The sequence below is a fragment of the Vitis vinifera genome, chromosome 12 (assembly GCF_030704535.1).
Source record: "Vitis vinifera cultivar Pinot Noir 40024 chromosome 12, ASM3070453v1".
Classification (NCBI taxonomy): Eukaryota; Viridiplantae; Streptophyta; class Magnoliopsida; order Vitales; family Vitaceae; genus Vitis; species Vitis vinifera.
In genome coordinates, this window is record NC_081816.1 from 15,523,702 (window position 1) to 15,543,635 (window position 19,934).

Sequence of the window (19,934 nt, forward strand, 5' to 3'; positions counted from 1 at the left end):
TTTTTGCTTGTACCATTGAGTGGTACAAATAATTGTTGTTAACAAAATTCGAGCCTACTTTCTCTGAGGCATAATTCATTGCTGTCAACTATTTTATTTTTAAGATTTTTGGTTGTTACATTAAATATTTTAATACTAATATTATGGATGATGAAAAAAATAAAATATTTTGATTAAAATCTAAAATTTTATTTTCTTAGTACATCATTTTTACATAGTAAATTGGTTTTTAACTCTCAATGTGGTGCAGTAATCAATTCATGTATCAAAATTTTCTCCACATTGTAAGGATCTATTTTGGTGATAAATCTGACCTACCTTGACTCCCAGCAACCACACTCTTAGGATGATCACCAATCACATTATACACAAGATGGTTCTTAGGATGGTAGCTAGATTTGTGTTCTTTTGATATATTTTTAGTTTCCTCTTCTACTTCACATTCATTTGGAAAACTTCAGATTTTCTACAGTCACTGGCTTTTAAATTGTTCTCTCTCAACTGACATATAAAAAAGTCCATTTTCGTCTATAGGGACAATACTCTCCACAGGATGACCAATCACATTAAGCATGAGATTATTCTTAGGAATGGTAGATTTATGGTCTTCCATTTTTATCCAGCAAAGACTTGAGATTTATTAGTCACTTCTGAATTGTTGTTGCTCTTAACCAAGACCACAAAAAGTCCATCATTTTCATCTCTAGCATAACGACAAACAATGATAAGCTCAACCAACCGTCAACTTTGTGATCAAATTATGACTCTATAAACTTCACTTTTTGAAGGAGTGATAGCGCAGAAAATCTGTTTCATGTTGAATAGGATTGCGCAAATTACGAGCAAAGCTTGGGATTTGAATACATGAAAGTTGTATTGTCACAAATCTAGTGCAGAAAAAAAAAGTAAAAAAGAAAAGAAAAGAAAAAAACATTGATTACCCTCCTTGAAAAGTAGATCCAATTGAAAGCATTTATAACATCACAGTGCCCTTAACCATGGAAATAGAGATAGAAAGATGGGGGATGTTGCTGTCAACCCTCTCACACATCACCATCAATACTGCTCCAAAGCACATGATCACATTTCCACCCACTCCTAATTTTCTACACAACCAAACAAGTTGCCTAAAGAGAATATAAATACAAAGCATCTTCATTTTGCTTCTGATTGGCACCATGTGACCTCTCCTACCATTTTACTTAAGTCGATTCAGCAGCTCCATAACTCTGCTTTCTTCACCTTTGATATACTCTCAAGCACTCCTGATGGTGAGACGTGTCCCATCACTGTCACCCTTTTGGTCTCTAGGTCTATGCTGAATGATGTCACTCCTAATAAAAGGCAAAATTGTATTAGCTTTTCCACAATCAAAATTAGCAGTCCCATTTTTTAGTTGTTAGATTGTATTTTTCAATTGTAATATACTTGTTGTCAACAGAAGGAAAGTGCTTTTCAGAAAACAATTTGTTACTGAAATATTTTATTAGGAATAACCAGAACATCTTTGAAAAAGAATCCAACATCTACACAACCCTTCCTTTACAAAATTTAAATTCAATCATTTATACTTGGAAGTCAAGTAATATAGAAGCTGAAAATGGGGTTGAGATTGTGTGAAGTTTGGAGGGTTGGATGTAGTGATTGAGAGATAAAAAAAAAAATGAACAGTTGCCAAATTAAATTGGGTCCATGGTTCAAATTCAGATATATTTGGGTTGGTCACCAAATTAAAGAAAAAAAGGTGATGCAAATTTCTGAATTTAAAAGTAGTGACATTGCATACAATTGAATGCAACATGTTGGCATTATATCCAACTCCAAGCAACAAATACCTACCTTCCATTTTAGATAAGTGTTTCTTCACTTTACCAGCACAACCTTGGCAATGAAGAGAAACTCTCATCACAACCACCTGCAGCAGCAAGCATTTGATTAAAAGAAAAAGCTAATATTAAAAATAAAAAAAAAATTATCAGATTAAAAAAAAAAAATTCTAAGAGGGAAAATAGATTTTTTTATTTACATTAAAAATATTTTTTTGACAATGCATGTATAATGAAATAATCTTAATTTTATAAAAGGACATGTTAAGCAACTTTGTAATTAAAAAATATTTGAAAATTTCCTTTTTCTTTTTTTGGGTTTTTCCTTCTAAAAGAAGAACATCTTTAAAAGATTATTTCATTCCTTCTATCAAACATAGACAAATATTTAAGATTTAATTTTTTTTTTTTTTTAAAAAAAAACTTTTTTCAATACAAATAAGGAAGAAAACAAAATTCACAAGGCTCTTGTGCATATAGGCCAAGGTTGTGCCTCCAAAAAAAAGGGTAAAAATGGATGATGTGATTTATCTGAATGTACTATTGGTAGAATGGGTAGAACAGTATTGGCAGTGCTAACTAGCATGGCCACCTTCAATTTTCATTAATAATAGTTTCTGATTGCAGTAGAAAATCTAATAAAGCATTAATATGTGGAATACTTACTATACTCACAGATGGAAAAGAGATGAGAGCTACTCAAAGTTCAATTCATGGGATATGCATGCAACTCATCTCTCTACTGAAAATGACAGCACATATTGCCTCATACCATTCCCAACTGTTCCCAACAGGCCCTTAATGCCCAGTTTCTAGCTTCCACCACCGGTGAAACACCATTATAGCAGTGTGCTACCCTACTTCTACCCCATACTGGAGTTTCCTCAAGAACTTAATACTTCGCAATATGAAGAAATATACCACATTCTGGGGCAGGATTGGATGCTCCCCCAATATAAGGGATAATGATAGTCAGTCATAGATCATGGTATTTGGTCTATTTTTGGACAATTGAGTTCATCATCTGTAGTTATATTTTTGGGTAGAAATAAAAATTTTAATTGGAATTAGTGAAGTGGTTGAAATGGTAATGTGTAGAAAATGGTGAAACTACTTTGCATATGATCATAAACCTGACCTGGAAGACATGATCCAATGATGGTGTTGAAGAAGGTGGATGGAAGGGCATTGGTTCTGCACTGGGACGATGGCCCCTTTTCATGGCTGGCACAAGAACAGATCTCTTAGCAGCAGGAGTGAAGCGATGAGATTCAACCAGTCTGGAGTACTTGGCATTGTTGATTAGTCTTGAGTGATCAACCAGTGTTCTGTCTGGCCTTCTTGGCACGATCACCGAACGTGGATCACCCGGAATGCAGACTGCAGTTGCTGCCGGAGAGTGGCACATAAGCCCTCTCATCTTCTTGCTTGTCTTGAGGTTCATGCCTATTGATCTAAGTGAAGAGGAGGAGGAGGAGGGTATTTGAAGGATATATCCCTATTGAAGGCAAGGCTGTTGAGAATAGTGAAGAGTAATAGCATTTGAAGGAGTAAAATAGGAGGATCATGCTGCCTTTATGGCTTTAGCTAACAGTAGTGGGCTGGCAGGGGTAAATATATCTCTACCCAGTACTTGTGTTCTGATGGATTCCAGCACATGTCTTTGTCCTTGTTAGATGCCACTGGTTAATATTGCTGAGAGACTGACTGAATAATTATCATAAATATTATGCAGAAAGACTAAACTAAACTAAACACACTTCATTTTTCAGTACAACCCCCTTGTACTTACAATGTCACAAAATTCCCAGCTCAAAAGATTTATAACCATATCTTATTTCTTGTTTGAGTACAAACCTTTGTACTTAGCACCTCACAAACTTGTGTCAAAGATTTATAATGAAATCGTATTAGGCTTTAACTAAAATTCATTTGAAAATACATCAATTCTCTCATTGCACTTGATTTTTCTCAATAAAATTAGCAGCCTAATATGCTATTAAATCCAGATACAAGTAAGGACTTTGCTTGAGATAGAATATTAGACATACATTATTGGTATATTATGTAATTCTTATCCAAGTTTATAGCTTAACAAATTTAGTAGCAATGGCACCAAGGTTATGGCCCTTTCTGTTGACATTTTAACAATCCTCAACCTTGCAATCATCACTCTCAACCATCACTGCAATGAGTGGGCTCCATTTAGGTACAGGCAATTTGCATATCCGCCTGCTTCTTACCAGAAGTCTGAAGTAACTAAAGTTCCACACCAAATATATTTTGGGCAATTTGACTGGAAGGCATATGGTGGTTATCTGGGTTAATGCTGTAAAATTAGGAACCAAAATTGTAAGTATAATGTACTAAAATTCAGCATTACTTGTGTTTTGAGCCATATAGTTAACTTGAACAAGTGAAGCCCAAATGGAGTAAACATTCAACAAAGGCTTCATGGCTCTTCCTCATCCACTTTCTACCAGGTGCTAAGATCAATCTTTCATTGTGACTGTATTTTAACCCTAATGAAAATATTATGATACCAAATAGGTATTATGCCAAGTTTTTTCGTTTGATTATAATTTGTACCCTAATCACTTCTCTTAATCGCATCCCTCTATCCTGATCATTTTTCGTACCTTAATTATATTCTTCATATTTTAGTCATATTATTATTTTATATATTTATATTATCGGAAGAATATATATATTGTTTATTATTAAAAAATGCATTTTATTTCCAAAAATTAGGAAAAATATTTGATTCTTTAAAGCAATTTATTTTATGTACTTCATATACTAATTAAATTAAAATGTTTTGAGAGCCAGACTGAACATTGTTAATATTGTTCCCATCATTGATACATAGAATTCTGGGTTGGTTGTCATTAAATCAGAGAGGCAAGGGTATTTTGGTCGTGAAAAAATTAAATAGCTGATTAAAGTTAATAACCAAGATGATAGAGAAAGGAAGCGGACTGAATTTACAGAGAAAATGATGGTCAAAAGGAATAGAGGTTACAGGAGGAAAATTTTCAGTTAAGTAGCAGTGCAATAAATGAGTTAGGAAAGGTAAGATTCTGTCCTTTCTGAGCTCCTAGCAAGTAGCAACTAATTTCTTTTACCTTCTTTTCTTTTGGCCTCTGAGAACTGAGGAAAAAAAGAAAACAGATATTTATGTTGAATTTCTTTTAGGTTGAAATTTCTCTCTCCTACGCATCATTAATGTTGGTTCTTGTTCCCCCATCCGAACAATAATTTTTTTTTTTCTTTCTTTTTCTCATAATTCCAAATTTCAGTTGTGGATATATGAGAGAGAGAGAGAGAGAGGATAAAGAAGGTTTAAGCTTGTTTTTAAAAATTGAATTTTTTCTTTAACTTAAAGATAATTTTAAAAATCAAATTTAAGCAAATATGACTAAATAGATTCACATATGAAAATAACTCTTAATTATTCTTTAAAAATAGTTCTCTATTTTACTTTGTTTTTAAAAATTATTTTAAAAGAACAATGTCCAAATGATGTTAGAAATTTTTAAAAACGATTTTCTATTTTTAAAAACAGAAAAGTTTTTAAATCATACAGTCAAATAGACTCTAATAAATTTTGAATAAGTGTAATTAGAAATTATTTTTTATTTTTTTTACTTTAATTACACATTGAAATTGAAGCCAAAATGTACTTTTAATAAATAATTAAAATTGGTATTATAAATTTTTATTAAATGTAAAATACCTTTGTATATAAAGAAAGAAGGATTTTTATGAAATACAATAATTTAAAGAAAAGTCTTTAAATTCTTACAATTCAATCCAAACAAAGCATAAGGTAGCTGGGTTCATCCCACTTAACAATAATGCCCAATTAATGGTCATATGCATTCATGGCAATAGATGAAACTTATCTCTCAAGTTGACACTCCTAACCAAGGTTATCGTAAGCCTATACATAGGCATTATTCTATCCAATTCGATAAGAGTAACCTTAGTCATCAATTGTTAAGTTGAGTGCTCTCTCTCTCTCTCTCTCTCTCTCCATTGTCTCACATCCTCTCCCAACTAATTTACAGGTAAGAGTCTGCCACATTCCAAGGTATGGAACCATGATTCAACTTAATATAAAAAATAGTCCATGTTTATAGAACTCGAAGTATGAACTATGAAAGAGGTTATAATGTTTGAATTAATTAGATTATGATTCATATCTCATTACATCCTAATTTTTCGTTAAACTTAAAAATTTTCTTCCTGCTTTTGGTGTTTTAACATTGGTATTGTTCAACTTAGTCAATTGTACATACTTTACCCTGAGACATATGTGAATGCCCCATCTTATATCATAACAAAGATACTTTATCCTTCTTCCTTTAAAGCCTTTCACTTAGGCACTATTTTTTCCCATTAATTTTACAAGGCTACCTTTCATGGTGCCTTATGCCTCAAGCACTAACTTTCATGTTGCTCGAGTAGCAACCAAGTTAGTCACAACATGATAGTTCATGATATGCCAACAATTGAAGAATCACATAGCTTTCACACTATCTAAGCACTTCAATGAAATCATGACAACAAGTTTCAACATAACAATCATGTTTTGACATGCTCAATTTTGGAAAATCTTGAAAAATCCATCCTAATCCTTGGATCACAAGGTTGCATGCATATATCAACCTAGGGATACTAGATCTAAGGTAACATAAGCCTTCAAACATACAATTTAAAACTAGGGCTAAAAAAACTTTACCTTTGATCTAAATATTTTGACACTAAATCCTATTAAGGAAGTGGATCTTGAATACCTTGAAATCTCATATCAAACAAGCATAAAAAGCAAGGGAAAAATAATGATTCTAAAAATAAATAAAAAAACTAAATTACATAGATAAAAATAAGTTTTTGAATAGCTTTTAAGTTCAAATCATTATCTTTTAACTTAGATGTTAAGCCCTTATTTGAGGAATAATGTTTAAATCTAGTGAAGAATAAAACAAAAAGAGGATAAAATGTGCATAAATATAAGTGAATAGAAACCCAAAGATCCAAGAATAATTGAAAGTACAAGGAAGAGAAGCCTAAATACACAAGAAAAGATGAAGAAACAAGGAAAAAAGGCATTTTGATGCAAGAATAGATTACGTAGCAATGTAGATCCCTAGCAACGGAATACCTTTAATTGTATTAACATTGCTTTTAAGTTTTCAATAGAAGATCATTCATTGTTTAGTTTAATTGAATGCATGGTGTTAATATGATCATGAGTAGCACACCAATTTTGAGTTTTAATTGAATACATGGTGTTAATATGCAAGGTCTTTAGGTGAATTATTAAGCCAATTATAAAACATTTTGCCTAAGGTACATTAATTAAAAACTTGGGTTTTAATGAAATCGATGTTTTAAAGAATAAACCGAGTTTTCTAAGTTGCATGAAACGTATGAAAATCCTAAGTGTACTCATGCATTCATCTTACATTAGTTTCTTATGATCACAAGTCTTCCAAGCGTCTCGATCTTGTATCCATTGGTCCTTTGATGAATTTTCGAGTTTATACCTGAGATTCTTAATCATTAAATCAATTAGTCACTTAACCATGGTTTATTATCATCAAAACCCGATTAGGAGAACCCTTGGGTTAACAATATTGAATTTGGGATTTACTATACCTTCCCCTTTCTATTTGCCTTGAGTTGTGTCATCTTCCATGTTCTCTTGAGGAATATGAGATTTAGTTTATCTCTTCATTGTTTGATGAATTGAAACCATCTCTTACTCTATTACTTTGGCCACATCCACGGTCATGTCCACGACCATATCCATGATTATTTTGATTTCTTTCATTAAAGTTTTTTCATCTCACACATCATATAGAAAAAGCCTACCTATGCTAAAGCTCAATATCTATGATGATACTAGAGAGCCCTTGACCACCTAATCCACTTCTAGTAAGTCACAGACCTAGAGGTCGACCAAGATGCCCTAATTAACAAAGATGCTCATCATCAAGGTAAAAGCAAGATCTCAAAGCTCTATTAAAAAAGAAACCAAAACCAATAGGGGGTTTTCAAGAATTTTAGTGACTTTTGTCTTTGACTGTTACCATCTCAAGTTGCCTGCCCAATCACTAAAGAAATTATCATCCAGAATTCAAGGTTGTAGAGTATTCCTTGTGAAGATCGAAGATGGTTTAGATGAAAAGTGCTTATATCGAAGGGCTAGCAAGGGTAATTTTGAAGATACGGATATTGACATTAATTTGAAATTTTTTCAAATATACTAGACATATAAATGACTTTGTAATAGATTTTCCTTCTTAAGAAATTAGAAATATTTTCCTATTTCTTTTGCTAGCTAGTCATTTGAAAATTAAAAAAGGCATAGACTGCCATTTAATAAAAGAGACCAAGACCTAGAAAATATAAATAATAATGAAAGGTTCCATAATTCCCATAGCCCATTGAAGAAGTGATTAGATATGCATGGAACCCACCAACTCCGCAATGATGGGTGGATGAAGAGTGAACGACCACTTCGCTAGAGTCTGAACCTGCCATATGAAACTCCACTTCAATTCCTTTAATTCTTTTAATTCTTTTAATTCCCCACCCATTCTGTCACAAAGGGACCACTCTGTCTAACCAATTCAATACATGTTCTTGGCGTAACATATGATCTGCTGTTTCAACCATGCATGTCGCTTTCAAGGCTGAACAGCAGAGTCTTAACAATTAATGTTGCAGTTCATATGTTCACAAACACGCATTTAAGAATTTTAAAAATCAAATTATTTTCTAAGGAAATTTGATTGAATCTGTTGAAAAACAAAAATCCAACTCGTTGTGATATAAGAATGTACCAAAGCTAACTTAATGCCATTAAGTAAACCACCAACCAATTATCTTCATTTTCATTGTTCTAAGTTCAGAGTTGGTATCCAAGCTTCATTGCTTCATGGAGTTCGTCTGAGGATCAATGCCGAAAAGTCAAAACCATACCCATATGGCAGATGAAGTATATAAAGTCTGGCATTGGCAGTGGGGCCATGACATTTAACTGCGAAAGCTACGTGTAAAGAAGAGCCCATGACTTATTATTCGATGAAGGGTTTTGGTTGGGTAAAGATAAGAAACAAAGACATTTCTACAAGGTTCTCTGTGAGTAAATACGTGTTCAATAGGGTGGGGGACCATGTAAGGTTAGGTGGCCTTCCTCCAAATTCATAAGAGAATGCTTTTAACTGTGTGTGACAGTTTCATTTACATGCTTACTTACCTCATGTCTACCAAAAGAAAAAAGTGAAATGAATTAATGGAATGGAAGGTTGCAGTTGAGGAGAAAATGGAGTAGATGAGACAATTACAGATATGTTGATAACAAAATCTAAGGAAGAAATAGAAGAGTAAATAAAGAGAGAAAAAGTTGGAAAAGGGAAGAGAAAAGACACAGGTGAGAAATCATGGGTGTCTTTTAATATAGCAAGTTTGTTGGTAAAACATTTAAATGCAGGTTTCAGATTAGGAAAATGAAGCACATTATGATAAGTTTATAGTTTTGGATTCAAGTAATGATAAAGTTAATAATTGAATCTAATGTAAAAAAGAGTCTAAAAATTGTAAGAAAGTTTAAAATTTTGTTTCCTAGTCTTCCTATTTTATTCCACCTAGGATTTTAATTTGTGCTTATAAAAAATTATTTTTCATAATCTTTTAGACACGTCAAAAGAAAAAACAAACCACTTCTTTGTCATTACTGGTGCACCATTGTTTCTTGGCTTTCAAAAATCTTTCAATTTGGAAACTTGAAAGTTAATTCTTTAAGTGAAAGGGCATCAATAAGTTGAGTGCATCCTTTCGGCAAGGAGTTACGGTGTACACTTAGAAGTACAAGATCTTATAACATGGAAATGAAAAGCATGCTGGACAGAGTAAGCCCTTGGTGGGAGGTTGCATCCGGGTCAAGTAAATTTGTCTCTATAGATGGTATCCACTTATGTCTTGTATCCTATTATTCTCATTGTTTCTTTTATAGTCCTAATAAAAAATCATGGGGGCAGTGCACTCGAAAGTAGGAATGGCAATTTTGCGGGTTTTTTAGGTCACCCGCCCCGACCCTCCCCTATTAGAACGGGTATGGGAGCATAGAAATTGGGGATGGGACGGGTTCAAGTTTTTTTTTTTAAACCCAAATTGGGTTCGGGGGGATCGGGTTTAATAATAATATGCCCCACCCTGAATATGAAATTACAAGTTTACCCTCCACCTATAAATATTTGCTTCCTTTGATCTTTTCTGGTCTTCCTCTCTCATTTTAAGGTTCTCATTCCTCTCTATCCCTAGGGTTGTTGTTCCTCCCACTCAATGCAGAAATCCATCAGATAATCCATCTGAAAATCCATTCAATAATCTCATTTCCTCCATCTCCTCTTGATTCATCCTTGTTTATCTCATATTCACAAGAATCACAACTACTAGCAGTCTCATCAATTTACGCTACTGTCATTTTCTCCATAGGAATCGTTTTAGGTATTTTTTTTTTCGAATGTTGATTTGTTTGGTTTGGGGTGTTTCTTTGTCAGTTTTTGGGCAAAATATGAGAGATTTGAATGTTGATTTGTTTGGTTTGGAGTGTTTCTTTATCAGTTTCTAGGCAAAAGATGAGAGATTTGTTGGTGATATTTGGGATTGTCCTTCTTATTGGGATCATTGTAATTGTAACTTAATCAGTTTATGCTATTGCCATTTTCTCCATAGGAAACGTTTTTGCTATTTTTTTTCGAATGTGGATTTGTTTGATTTGGGGTGTTTCTTTGTCAGTTTCTAAGCAAAATATGAGAGATTTGAATGTTGATTTGTTTGGTTTGGGGTGTTTCTTTGTTAGTTTTTTGGCAAAAGATAAGAGATTTGTTGGTGATATTTGGAATTGTCCTTATTGGGATCATTGTAATTGCAGCTTAATCAGAAAATTTAGAGAGTCCAAACATATAGCAAATCTGTAATATGATGGCAACAAGGTGTGGTCTTTTTGCTAATTTCTTTTTTTTTTTTTTTTTTTATTTCAGCAGATCTGTAAAACATTGTTTTCCCCTCTTTTTGGGCAACACAAAGTCCATACACATATCCGGGTCGGGACGAGCCGGGGATGGGATTTTAATTATAACTTCAAAACGGGGATGAGAGTGCATATCCCGCCCCACCCTAGGTTTTGGAAGGGATGTGAAATAACCATATATTTTGGGATGGCAATGGGATGAGGTGACCCGCCCCATTGCCATTCCTACTCGAAAGTTTGTAGATTTAGATTAGAAGGATTTTTTATAAGAGTACAGCAGTTTTAAAAAATAATTTCTAAATTACCATAATAAGAAAAATAATTCCAAATCTACTGTAGTTTTGTCAAGATAGGAAAGAGAAAATAACTTGTAAAAAAAATTAAGAAGTGAGAAATCATCTTTTCAAGAGACGATTTAAAAAAATAAATAAATAAAATAAAACAAAGTGAGAAATCGTCTCTTAAAGAGACGATTTCCATACTTTTAAAGTGATAAATTCTCACTTCAAACAAAAAAAACCTTCAAAAATTCACTTTTTCATTCTTTATTCTATTTATACAATAATACAATTATTATAAATATATATTATAAAATTAATTAATTTTATTTACTAAATTTAATATAAGATAAATAATCTATTATTTTTTTCTCTTACTTTGGAATTAAAAAAAAAACTATTATCAATTTATGTGAAAGATGAGTTTTAAAAACAATTGTTATTAATTTATTAAATAATTATTTAGTATATTATTTAAAAAAACCCAAGTGAAAATCGTCTCTTCAATAGACGATTTCCACACCACCTTTAAAAGTGGGAAATTTTCACTTCAAAAAAAAAAAAAAACCTTCAAAAATCCATTTTTTTCTCTTACTAAATAACATACTAAATTTATTATTATTATTATTATTATTTGTTTGAAATAAGAATTTCTCACTTTTAAAGGTGGTGTGGAATCGTCTCTTGAAGAGACGATTCCCACTTGGGCTTTTTTAAATAATATACTAAATAATTATTTAATAAATTAATAACAATTTTTTTAAAAAAATTCATTTTTCACATAAATTGATAATAGTTTTTTTTTTAATTCCAAAGTAAGAGAAAAAAATAATAGATTATTTATCTTATATTAAATTTAGTATGTTATTTATATATTAAATTTAGTAAATAAAATTAATTAATTTTATAATATATATTTATAATAATTATATTATTGTATAAATAGAATAGAAAATGAAAAATGGATTTTTGAAGGTTTTTTTTTTTCTTTTGTTTGAAGTGAGAATTTCTCACTTTTAAAAGTATAGAAATAGTCTCTTGAAGAGACGATTTCCCTCTTCTCACTTTCCCACTTGGTTTTTTTTTTTTTTTTAAGTGAGAATTTCTCATATGTATATTTTTTTATGTGGAAATCATCTCTTTAAGAGACGATTTCTCACTTTGTTTTATTTTATTTTTTTATTTTTTTAAAATCGTCTCTTAAAGAGACGATTTTTCACTTACAAGTTATTTTCTCTTTCCTATCTAAATAAAACTACGATAGATTTGGAATTATTTTTCCTATTACGGTAATTTAGAAATTATTTTTTAAAATTGTCGTACTCTTGTCAAAAATCCTAGATTAGGAAAAACCTAGAAATGGTGAATAGGTTTTTAATTCTTTTCATCCCAAAATTTATTATTTTTAACTTTCTCTTTTTGTATAAGGAAGTGGAAAGAAGAAATAAAATGCAAGACACAAGAATTTTTAAATGGAAAATCACCCATACAATCTCTTAAAGACCACACAGATGTAAAAACTATGAGGTTAGGGGCCTCTAATCATAAAACTATGAGCACAATTTGACCTAGTTGGTTGTTATCCCTAAGTCTTACTCCCTAATACCTACATTGAACTTCACATCCATGACAGAGTTGTGTTCCTAATGAACTTTACCTTAGCGCCTGAGGGAATGCAAAACTCCTTCTTAACCCAAGGAATGCAAACATGAACTTCTTGAGAGTTTTGGATGCAATGAAGGTTAATACAGTTTTTCCAATATTTGCATTCACAGAGCAAAAAAAAAAAAAAAACTTTTTTGCATAGTATTTATAGGATAAAAATACCTAATAGAATGAAACTTGAATTTCCAAAATAAAAGTGATCAAAATATGGAAATAATAAAATTGTGCAGATTTAGAAATCTATCATTAGTGCATAAGCACCCTTTAGAGAGCTTGAGTGTTCTAAGCAGTGCTCCAAGTAAACTTGAGAGCTTGAGTTTTAAAACTATTTTTTAAATGATTTTGCTTAATTTAAAAACCTATAGTCCACTCCATGCCTCAATTAATTACAATTAACCTTTCCCATACCTTTCTATACTTACCTATGTCATCCCGATTGATCATGTAACAATCTTGAATCTTCAATGGAGAGTAAACCACACAATCTAGAAAAGTCCTAAGCCAAAATGAATGAAATAAAATTGCCAACTTAAAATAACATAGCTTAATATACTAACTATCTCTCTCTTAAGAAATTTTGCAACAAAAGACATAATACCATAAACCATCTAATACTCTCAAATGAAATTTACATATCACTCAATATCACTCATCTAAATCAAATCATACCCAATCGTTCAAGCAATTATCATAGTGCATCCAAGGACAATCAATCCGAACATGCTTGTGAGTTGCACATACCAACTAACTAAATACCCATGTTACATAGTGTGTGAGAAAAAAATAATATGACCAAAAGCTCAAAAATCATGATGTGGGTCATGCAATCCAATGGATATTGCAGCTACAATAACTATTTCCCCTTTTTGTCACAAAAATGACAAAGAATGACCAAAGAAAGTGATGAATGCAAGAATGGGAGTGAAAAATAATGATATCCATAAATAGTATTAAGACTCTAGATAAAAAAGATAACAAGAAGAAAATACATCTAGACCTAGGCTAACATACAAAACAAACTTAGCCAAACCAACTTTAGTACAAAATGAAACTTATTCAAAAAGAATGTCAACTAGTTACTAGGATATTCAAACGGGTGGCAAGGAGGCAAAGCTGGAACCACCCTGTAGGCGAAGTAAGAAGTGATCAAGTTTATCCACCGATCTAAGAGTTGAGCTTGATCATATAACTCATCAAAATGGGCATCCACATAGGTCTTTAGACAACCAATATAGGCATCCACATGAGTCCCTAAACGACCAATGCAAGCATCCAACTAATCAAATTAGGCATCAACTCGAAGATGAAGTTGTTCAATGGAGTTAAGAATTTGTTGAATGCTAAAATCATTAGTAGGGGTTGAGGGGGAGATGTAGAACAAAGAAGAACTCACTACCTCATGGCTACAATGCCCATGAGATCGGGGCATGGAGGGCTCCCCACTTTACTCCTTCACATATATAATCTCCTCAGCAGCAACTGATGTCAAAAAGGATTTGGGAGATGACTAAGGTAAAATGAAGACTCATAGGGCAAGATGACTTATAATGTGGTCATAATATCATAGATGACCTGGGCCATGTCAATCAGTTTCCTAGAAAGGATAACATGAATTAGGCAATCAAACATCTAATCTAAGTTCAATGAAGGAAGGATAGGAAGTATGTGTGAAATACATAACAAGGAACTTAGCTAGCTTGGTGAAATCAGCTAGTGGAATATAAATAAAAAGATCACAAGCCTCGCCATAGGGAAAGAGTGGAATCTCAACCAGCTTGAATACACCTCAATAGAAAAACTAAGATAAGCCTCTTGAAGAGGCCATATGCCAAATGTGATGACTCCCGATTACTCCATTCCCAAGCTTTAGATCTTGTAGGGTGCATACATCTATCTATAAGGTTCTCTAGATCTAATGTAATAGAAAAATATAGTATCAAAAACCATATTATAATATAGATCTAGAGATTAAGAGAATCATACCTGGATTAAAATGCTCCCAAATCAAATCCATGCGAACAAAAAAAAAAAAAAAAAACTTATACTCTATGGAGATCTTGTATACCCAAAGTCTTTCACTTGATAACTTTAACCATGACCTTAGCACTTTAAAAGGTGGGATTTGGAAGAGAGAAATCTTTCGCTCTCTCTTTGGAGGTAGAAGATGATAGTCACACCAAAAGTCCTTAGAAACCCAAACCCTTAGGAGGCATTTACAAGGTTCCCTTACTGGGCTTAAGTGACTTGAGTTCATAGGGCTTGTGTCACTTAATCTAGCTCGAAAAGGGTCCTAATTGATTAATTAATCATACAAGGCCATCTAATTAATCAATTAGTCTAATCCAAAGACTTCATCACTATTCCATACACAACCTTACGTAATTACCAAAATGCTTTTACGCATAAAAATTAACCTAGAGCCAATCCAACCCTCATAAACTGTGTCATCATGGTATACGAGTTCAGAGCGAGGACCACTAGGACCCATAAGAGTATTAGCTTCCTTAAAATCCAATCTTAAAGATGATTCAACATCCCACTATAAAGAATCAATTGCACTCCAATACTCTATGTAAATTAACAACGAAATGAAGCTCAAGTCCATGACCTACTATCCATTGCATGTAAACCTCCCATGAATCAGTATCCATCATCTAACAAGGTAGTGTTATCACCTATCAAGATCACCTCTCTAATACTTTATTTATAGATTCCATTTATTATGTGATCAATGACATACTCTAACTCCAAGGAGCATATGTCAAATTTCACTAAAGGAATTATTATGGTCACATATTTTATGATCACATGTCCTTTGGAGCACCTAAAAGGACACACTTTCTCAAATCCATGAGATATCATGGAGCCTCTATTGAGAATATCTATTGCCACTAGCCTCCATCAATAGTGACTTAATCCTTAGATAAATATAACCACTTTAAGGTTCACCCGCAAGTCAAAGCCTCCTGTTGATTTTAGCGCAGACTCAATATCCTCTCAAGGTTAAGAATCCAATAATAGTTTAGTGAATCATGAAAATTGATAGCCTTACGTCATGATTCACTGTAGGTCCTATCCAGTGTGCATCACATATACTAGTGCACTCACCATGGGAAACCCATCTCAATGGCTAAGACAAATTATCCCTTTTATTAGGAGCTAATGCACTACAGTCTCTCTTGGATTGCCCAAATCCAAGAATTAACTATGCAAAGTTTATCTACCTACAAGAAACTCATGACTTATATCCACTATGCAACTCCTAATGCACCCAAGTCATATACAATGTAAAATATATGAGTTGAATGCTGAAATCAATTTCAATACATAAATAGGATAGTAAAGTCTAACTTTGTTACATCATGTCTTGCTTTTAAAGACTCAATCCCAACAACAAAGTGCTTAGTAGCTCCCAACCATGAGCAAGGAAGATACTAGGAAGGATGGTGTCCCTAAATGATCCTAAAGTAATACCATGCTCAATCTCGACCCTATAGTTAAAAAAATTTAGCATAGTATCACTTACAAGTGTCCTCAAAATGAAAACACTCAATTAAAAGATCATCGAAGTCAAAGGAGCGCTATAAAGTGATTCCCATGATTGAAGATTGAGGCTTAAGAGACTATGTCACCTCCCTAGAACACCTATGTCAAAACATACTAGCCTTAATATTGGAATACAAAAGGACACAAGAAACGAGAGGGCAACCTTGAAGAAGTAAAAAATTATAAATGCTTAGGAAGGCATCTAGAACACTCCTACAAATTTGTGACAGACTAAAACAAGCCTAGGAAAGCACAAGGAATCAAAAACACTAGAAGAATAAAGCGCTACAGAAAACTAGAATGGTAGGAATGTGCAAAATAGGTTGTTGGAAGGGTATTTGTAGTCAATGGCAATGTGAGAGCGTTGGATGCAACATTGGAAGCTAGATTAATGCTCAAGTACTGTTAGATGGCTCTTTGAGTGCTCGAGCACTTAAAGGGCACTAGAAGCCCTTAAGAGTGCTTAAGCACTCAATGCCTAAAGTTTAGTCTCTAAGCATATTTTGAGCTCTCTTTTAAGCATTTAAAATGTCATTTTTTTTTATGTAAAACATAAGAAAAATAACCCTTGAACCCCAAAAACCTAGATAAAATGTGACATAAAAAATGGCAACCTAGGGCACAAAAAATACATAGAAACTTGAGTCTTTAGCATGAACTAAAATAAAGCAAGTAATGAGCTATACAATAATACCAAGGACTATAAGATTTACTCAACAAGATCTTCTTAATAAGAACATGTGCCCAAAAATGTTTTAATGCTGAACAAGGTATAATATAACTAAAATAATCCAAAACAATTATTTTCAAGGACGTTGACTTACTATCTAATTTAAATGATTCAATTTTGATTTATGCAATATTACTAAACCATGGAAAATTTTGATTTATTCAACATTCATCAATTAAAGGATAGTTCATCGAATTTCTATTTAACATGGCAAAACATTGATGTACATACAACACAACTTTAGTCTTTCTCCATCTCAATCATAAATATCACCATTAATTTTTTTTATTAGTGGAGCTTTTTTATATCATAACATAAAATCATACCTTTAACCATAGTGGATGTTTTCCACCAAGGGGTGTTTCCAAATTTTGCAAGTGATGGCATAGTTACTTGGATAAAGACTATTTAATTGACTCAAACCAAGGTTGCCATTATTAACTTCGAGAAACATACATGTTGAACTATTTCAAACATGATATGAGAATTTAGTTTGAATAGGCATGATATTCGTGACTCTTTAGAGAACAAAATATAACATATCAATTAAACTTAAGAAGATTCCCTATCAATCACAGACCATTTAATTTTCTATCATACCAAGTTCTTTATTTACTTTGTTTTAAGGACCTAAAAGGTGATTAATGAGATTCTAGGGATAATTGGAAGATCTTACAAATCAAGTACATCAAAGATATAGCAAAATTCAAGCTATTTAAGTAAATGTTAAATAAATAAGTTAAGAAAAAATATTTATTGTGCCTTACATATTTTTAGGAAATCACCTAGGACCTTAAATACTATCTCAATGTAAAACAATGATTCTCATGCCTAAACCAAAATCCTAGTTGAAACCCCCCTGAAAAAGTAATACTTCCCCTAAAACATAGGTTTACACAAAAGCACACTAAGCAAGAAGTCCTATGAGTAGAAAGGACTCTATTAGCATAGAATTAGAACTGAAAACAGAACAATGTGGAGATGTCCTATACTATAGAACAAAATGTGCTAAGTTGATGTGGAGACTTCTAAAGATTTTCTAAGGATGGAATTCCTATGAGAATATAAAGAAATAACTCTAGACTTGATCGAACATTTATTCTAGAAAGTGAGTAGATCTTCTTTCTTTACCTAAACTTGTTTCACCCTATGAGGTATGATAAAAAGGTGGGGTTTTCCTTATTCCTAGGCCTAGTGTTAGGCATTTTTCTTTTTTCTTATATTCAAAATTTTATTTTTAAGGAAATTTGACTCATTCACTAGCCTATTTAAGTGAGACTAATACCTATCAAAAAGCCTACTAAAGCACCTACTTTGAGTGTGTCCTAATTTTTTGCATAGTGAGCACTATAGTGATTTGTTAGAGGAGTATACAGGGTTAGGAGGTTCCTCATTTCCCTTAACAAAGATTGTTTATCCACTAGTGGAAGTTTCAATCTTAATTATATAGCTAAGTCCTCTCTTGTCTCCCAGGGTCTTACATTTATTAATAATCTAATTGAAAACTTTAGTCCTAGGGTGAAAGATCTATTTTTTAGAGGGAACCTTTTTTTCATTATTGTTCAATCTCTTGATTTAAAACATTATTTCTCTCATGTAGAAATCTATGTTCATTCTCTAGAAATCAAAATTTTCAAGATAATTTATTTTCTCTTCTTTTAACACATCATGCTCAGTTTTTAGAGATTTATAAGTAGTAGTTATCTTGATGCATTTGTTCAATAATGAATGACATTCTTCATGCGAATCCTCAATAATAGATGCATTTTCATCAAACTCACTAGCACTTGTATCATCTTTACCAAAAGCCATTGATGTAATGAAATAAAGATAGTCATATTGTTTATACGTGTTATCATTAGAGCTCAAAGGCTCACTCTCACTTGATTCTACATTCCTTCAAGTTACCTGCATGGCTATTTTAATATCTTTAAGACCAAGATAGTTAAATAACACATGTTCTAGCCCTCCTCAATTAAAACATTCAATATTTTTTTTCCTTAAAGGTGATCTTATCATTTTTTCTAGAAGTGTTTTTATTTTTATTTTAATCCCATGGTATTTTTAATTCATTTTGATAGTAAAGCAATCTCTTATGTATCTACCAACTCAAAGCTATCAAATTCTTTTCCTTCATTCTTAGAAACCTTAAGAGTGGTTTCTTGTGGCTTCTTAGTATTAGGAATGGACATGTCTTAAGTCGAAAGGGTTCCCACCACCAACTCTTAATATTTTTCTTATGACTTAAAAGTTAAGAATCTCTTGAGGAAAGATCTTAATATTTTTCTTATGACTTAAGAATCAATTAAGAATCTTATCCCCAAGGTTAAAGCTAGAGTTGACAATGCCACTTAGCTTTGAATAGAATGCACAGAATGTCTTATCCCCCTTCATCTTTATGCTCTCAAACTTTGTAGTGAGCATTTGAATTTTAGACTACTTCATAGTTGAAGTGCCCTCATGAGTGATTGAGAGAATAACCCGAGCTTCTTTAGCATACTTATATATGGCTATCCTACAAAATTCATTAGGACTAATCCTATTTAAGATGTTGTAGAGAGCCTAAGCAGTAGCTTCACTCATTATTCAGTTTGTCCCATTTTTGTTTATGCTTGAGTTATTCAATGGATCTTCCAATATCATCCAATCTTAATGACGATCCTCATCTAAATTCCATTGAGTTCTAAACCCGTTCTCATTGGATTTTCAAGAAAAACTCCATACGAACCTTCCCTTGTGGATAGTTTTTGCTATCAAAATAGAGTGGTTATTAATTGAAGGTCCAATCCTTTATGGTTCCATAACTTAGATCGACAAGGTTTGAAAAAATTGACTTAAAGTTT

The 19,934-nt window shown here is 32.4% G+C and overlaps 1 protein-coding gene across 1 annotated transcript; it reads right to left on the reverse strand.

The window, feature by feature from the left end:
* Positions 1-918: 918 nt before the first annotated feature.
* Positions 919-3,408, reverse strand: LOC100243595 (protein SODIUM POTASSIUM ROOT DEFECTIVE 1). Its single transcript, XM_010659299.3, has 3 exons — positions 2,965-3,408; positions 1,840-1,915; positions 919-1,334 (listed from the first exon to the last, which is right to left on the reverse strand). The coding sequence occupies exons 1-3, from the start codon at positions 3,268-3,270 to the stop codon at positions 1,213-1,215; spliced, it is 504 nt and encodes a 167-aa protein (XP_010657601.1). The 5' UTR covers positions 3,271-3,408; the 3' UTR covers positions 919-1,212.
* Between the last annotated feature and the right edge of the window lie 16,526 nt (positions 3,409-19,934).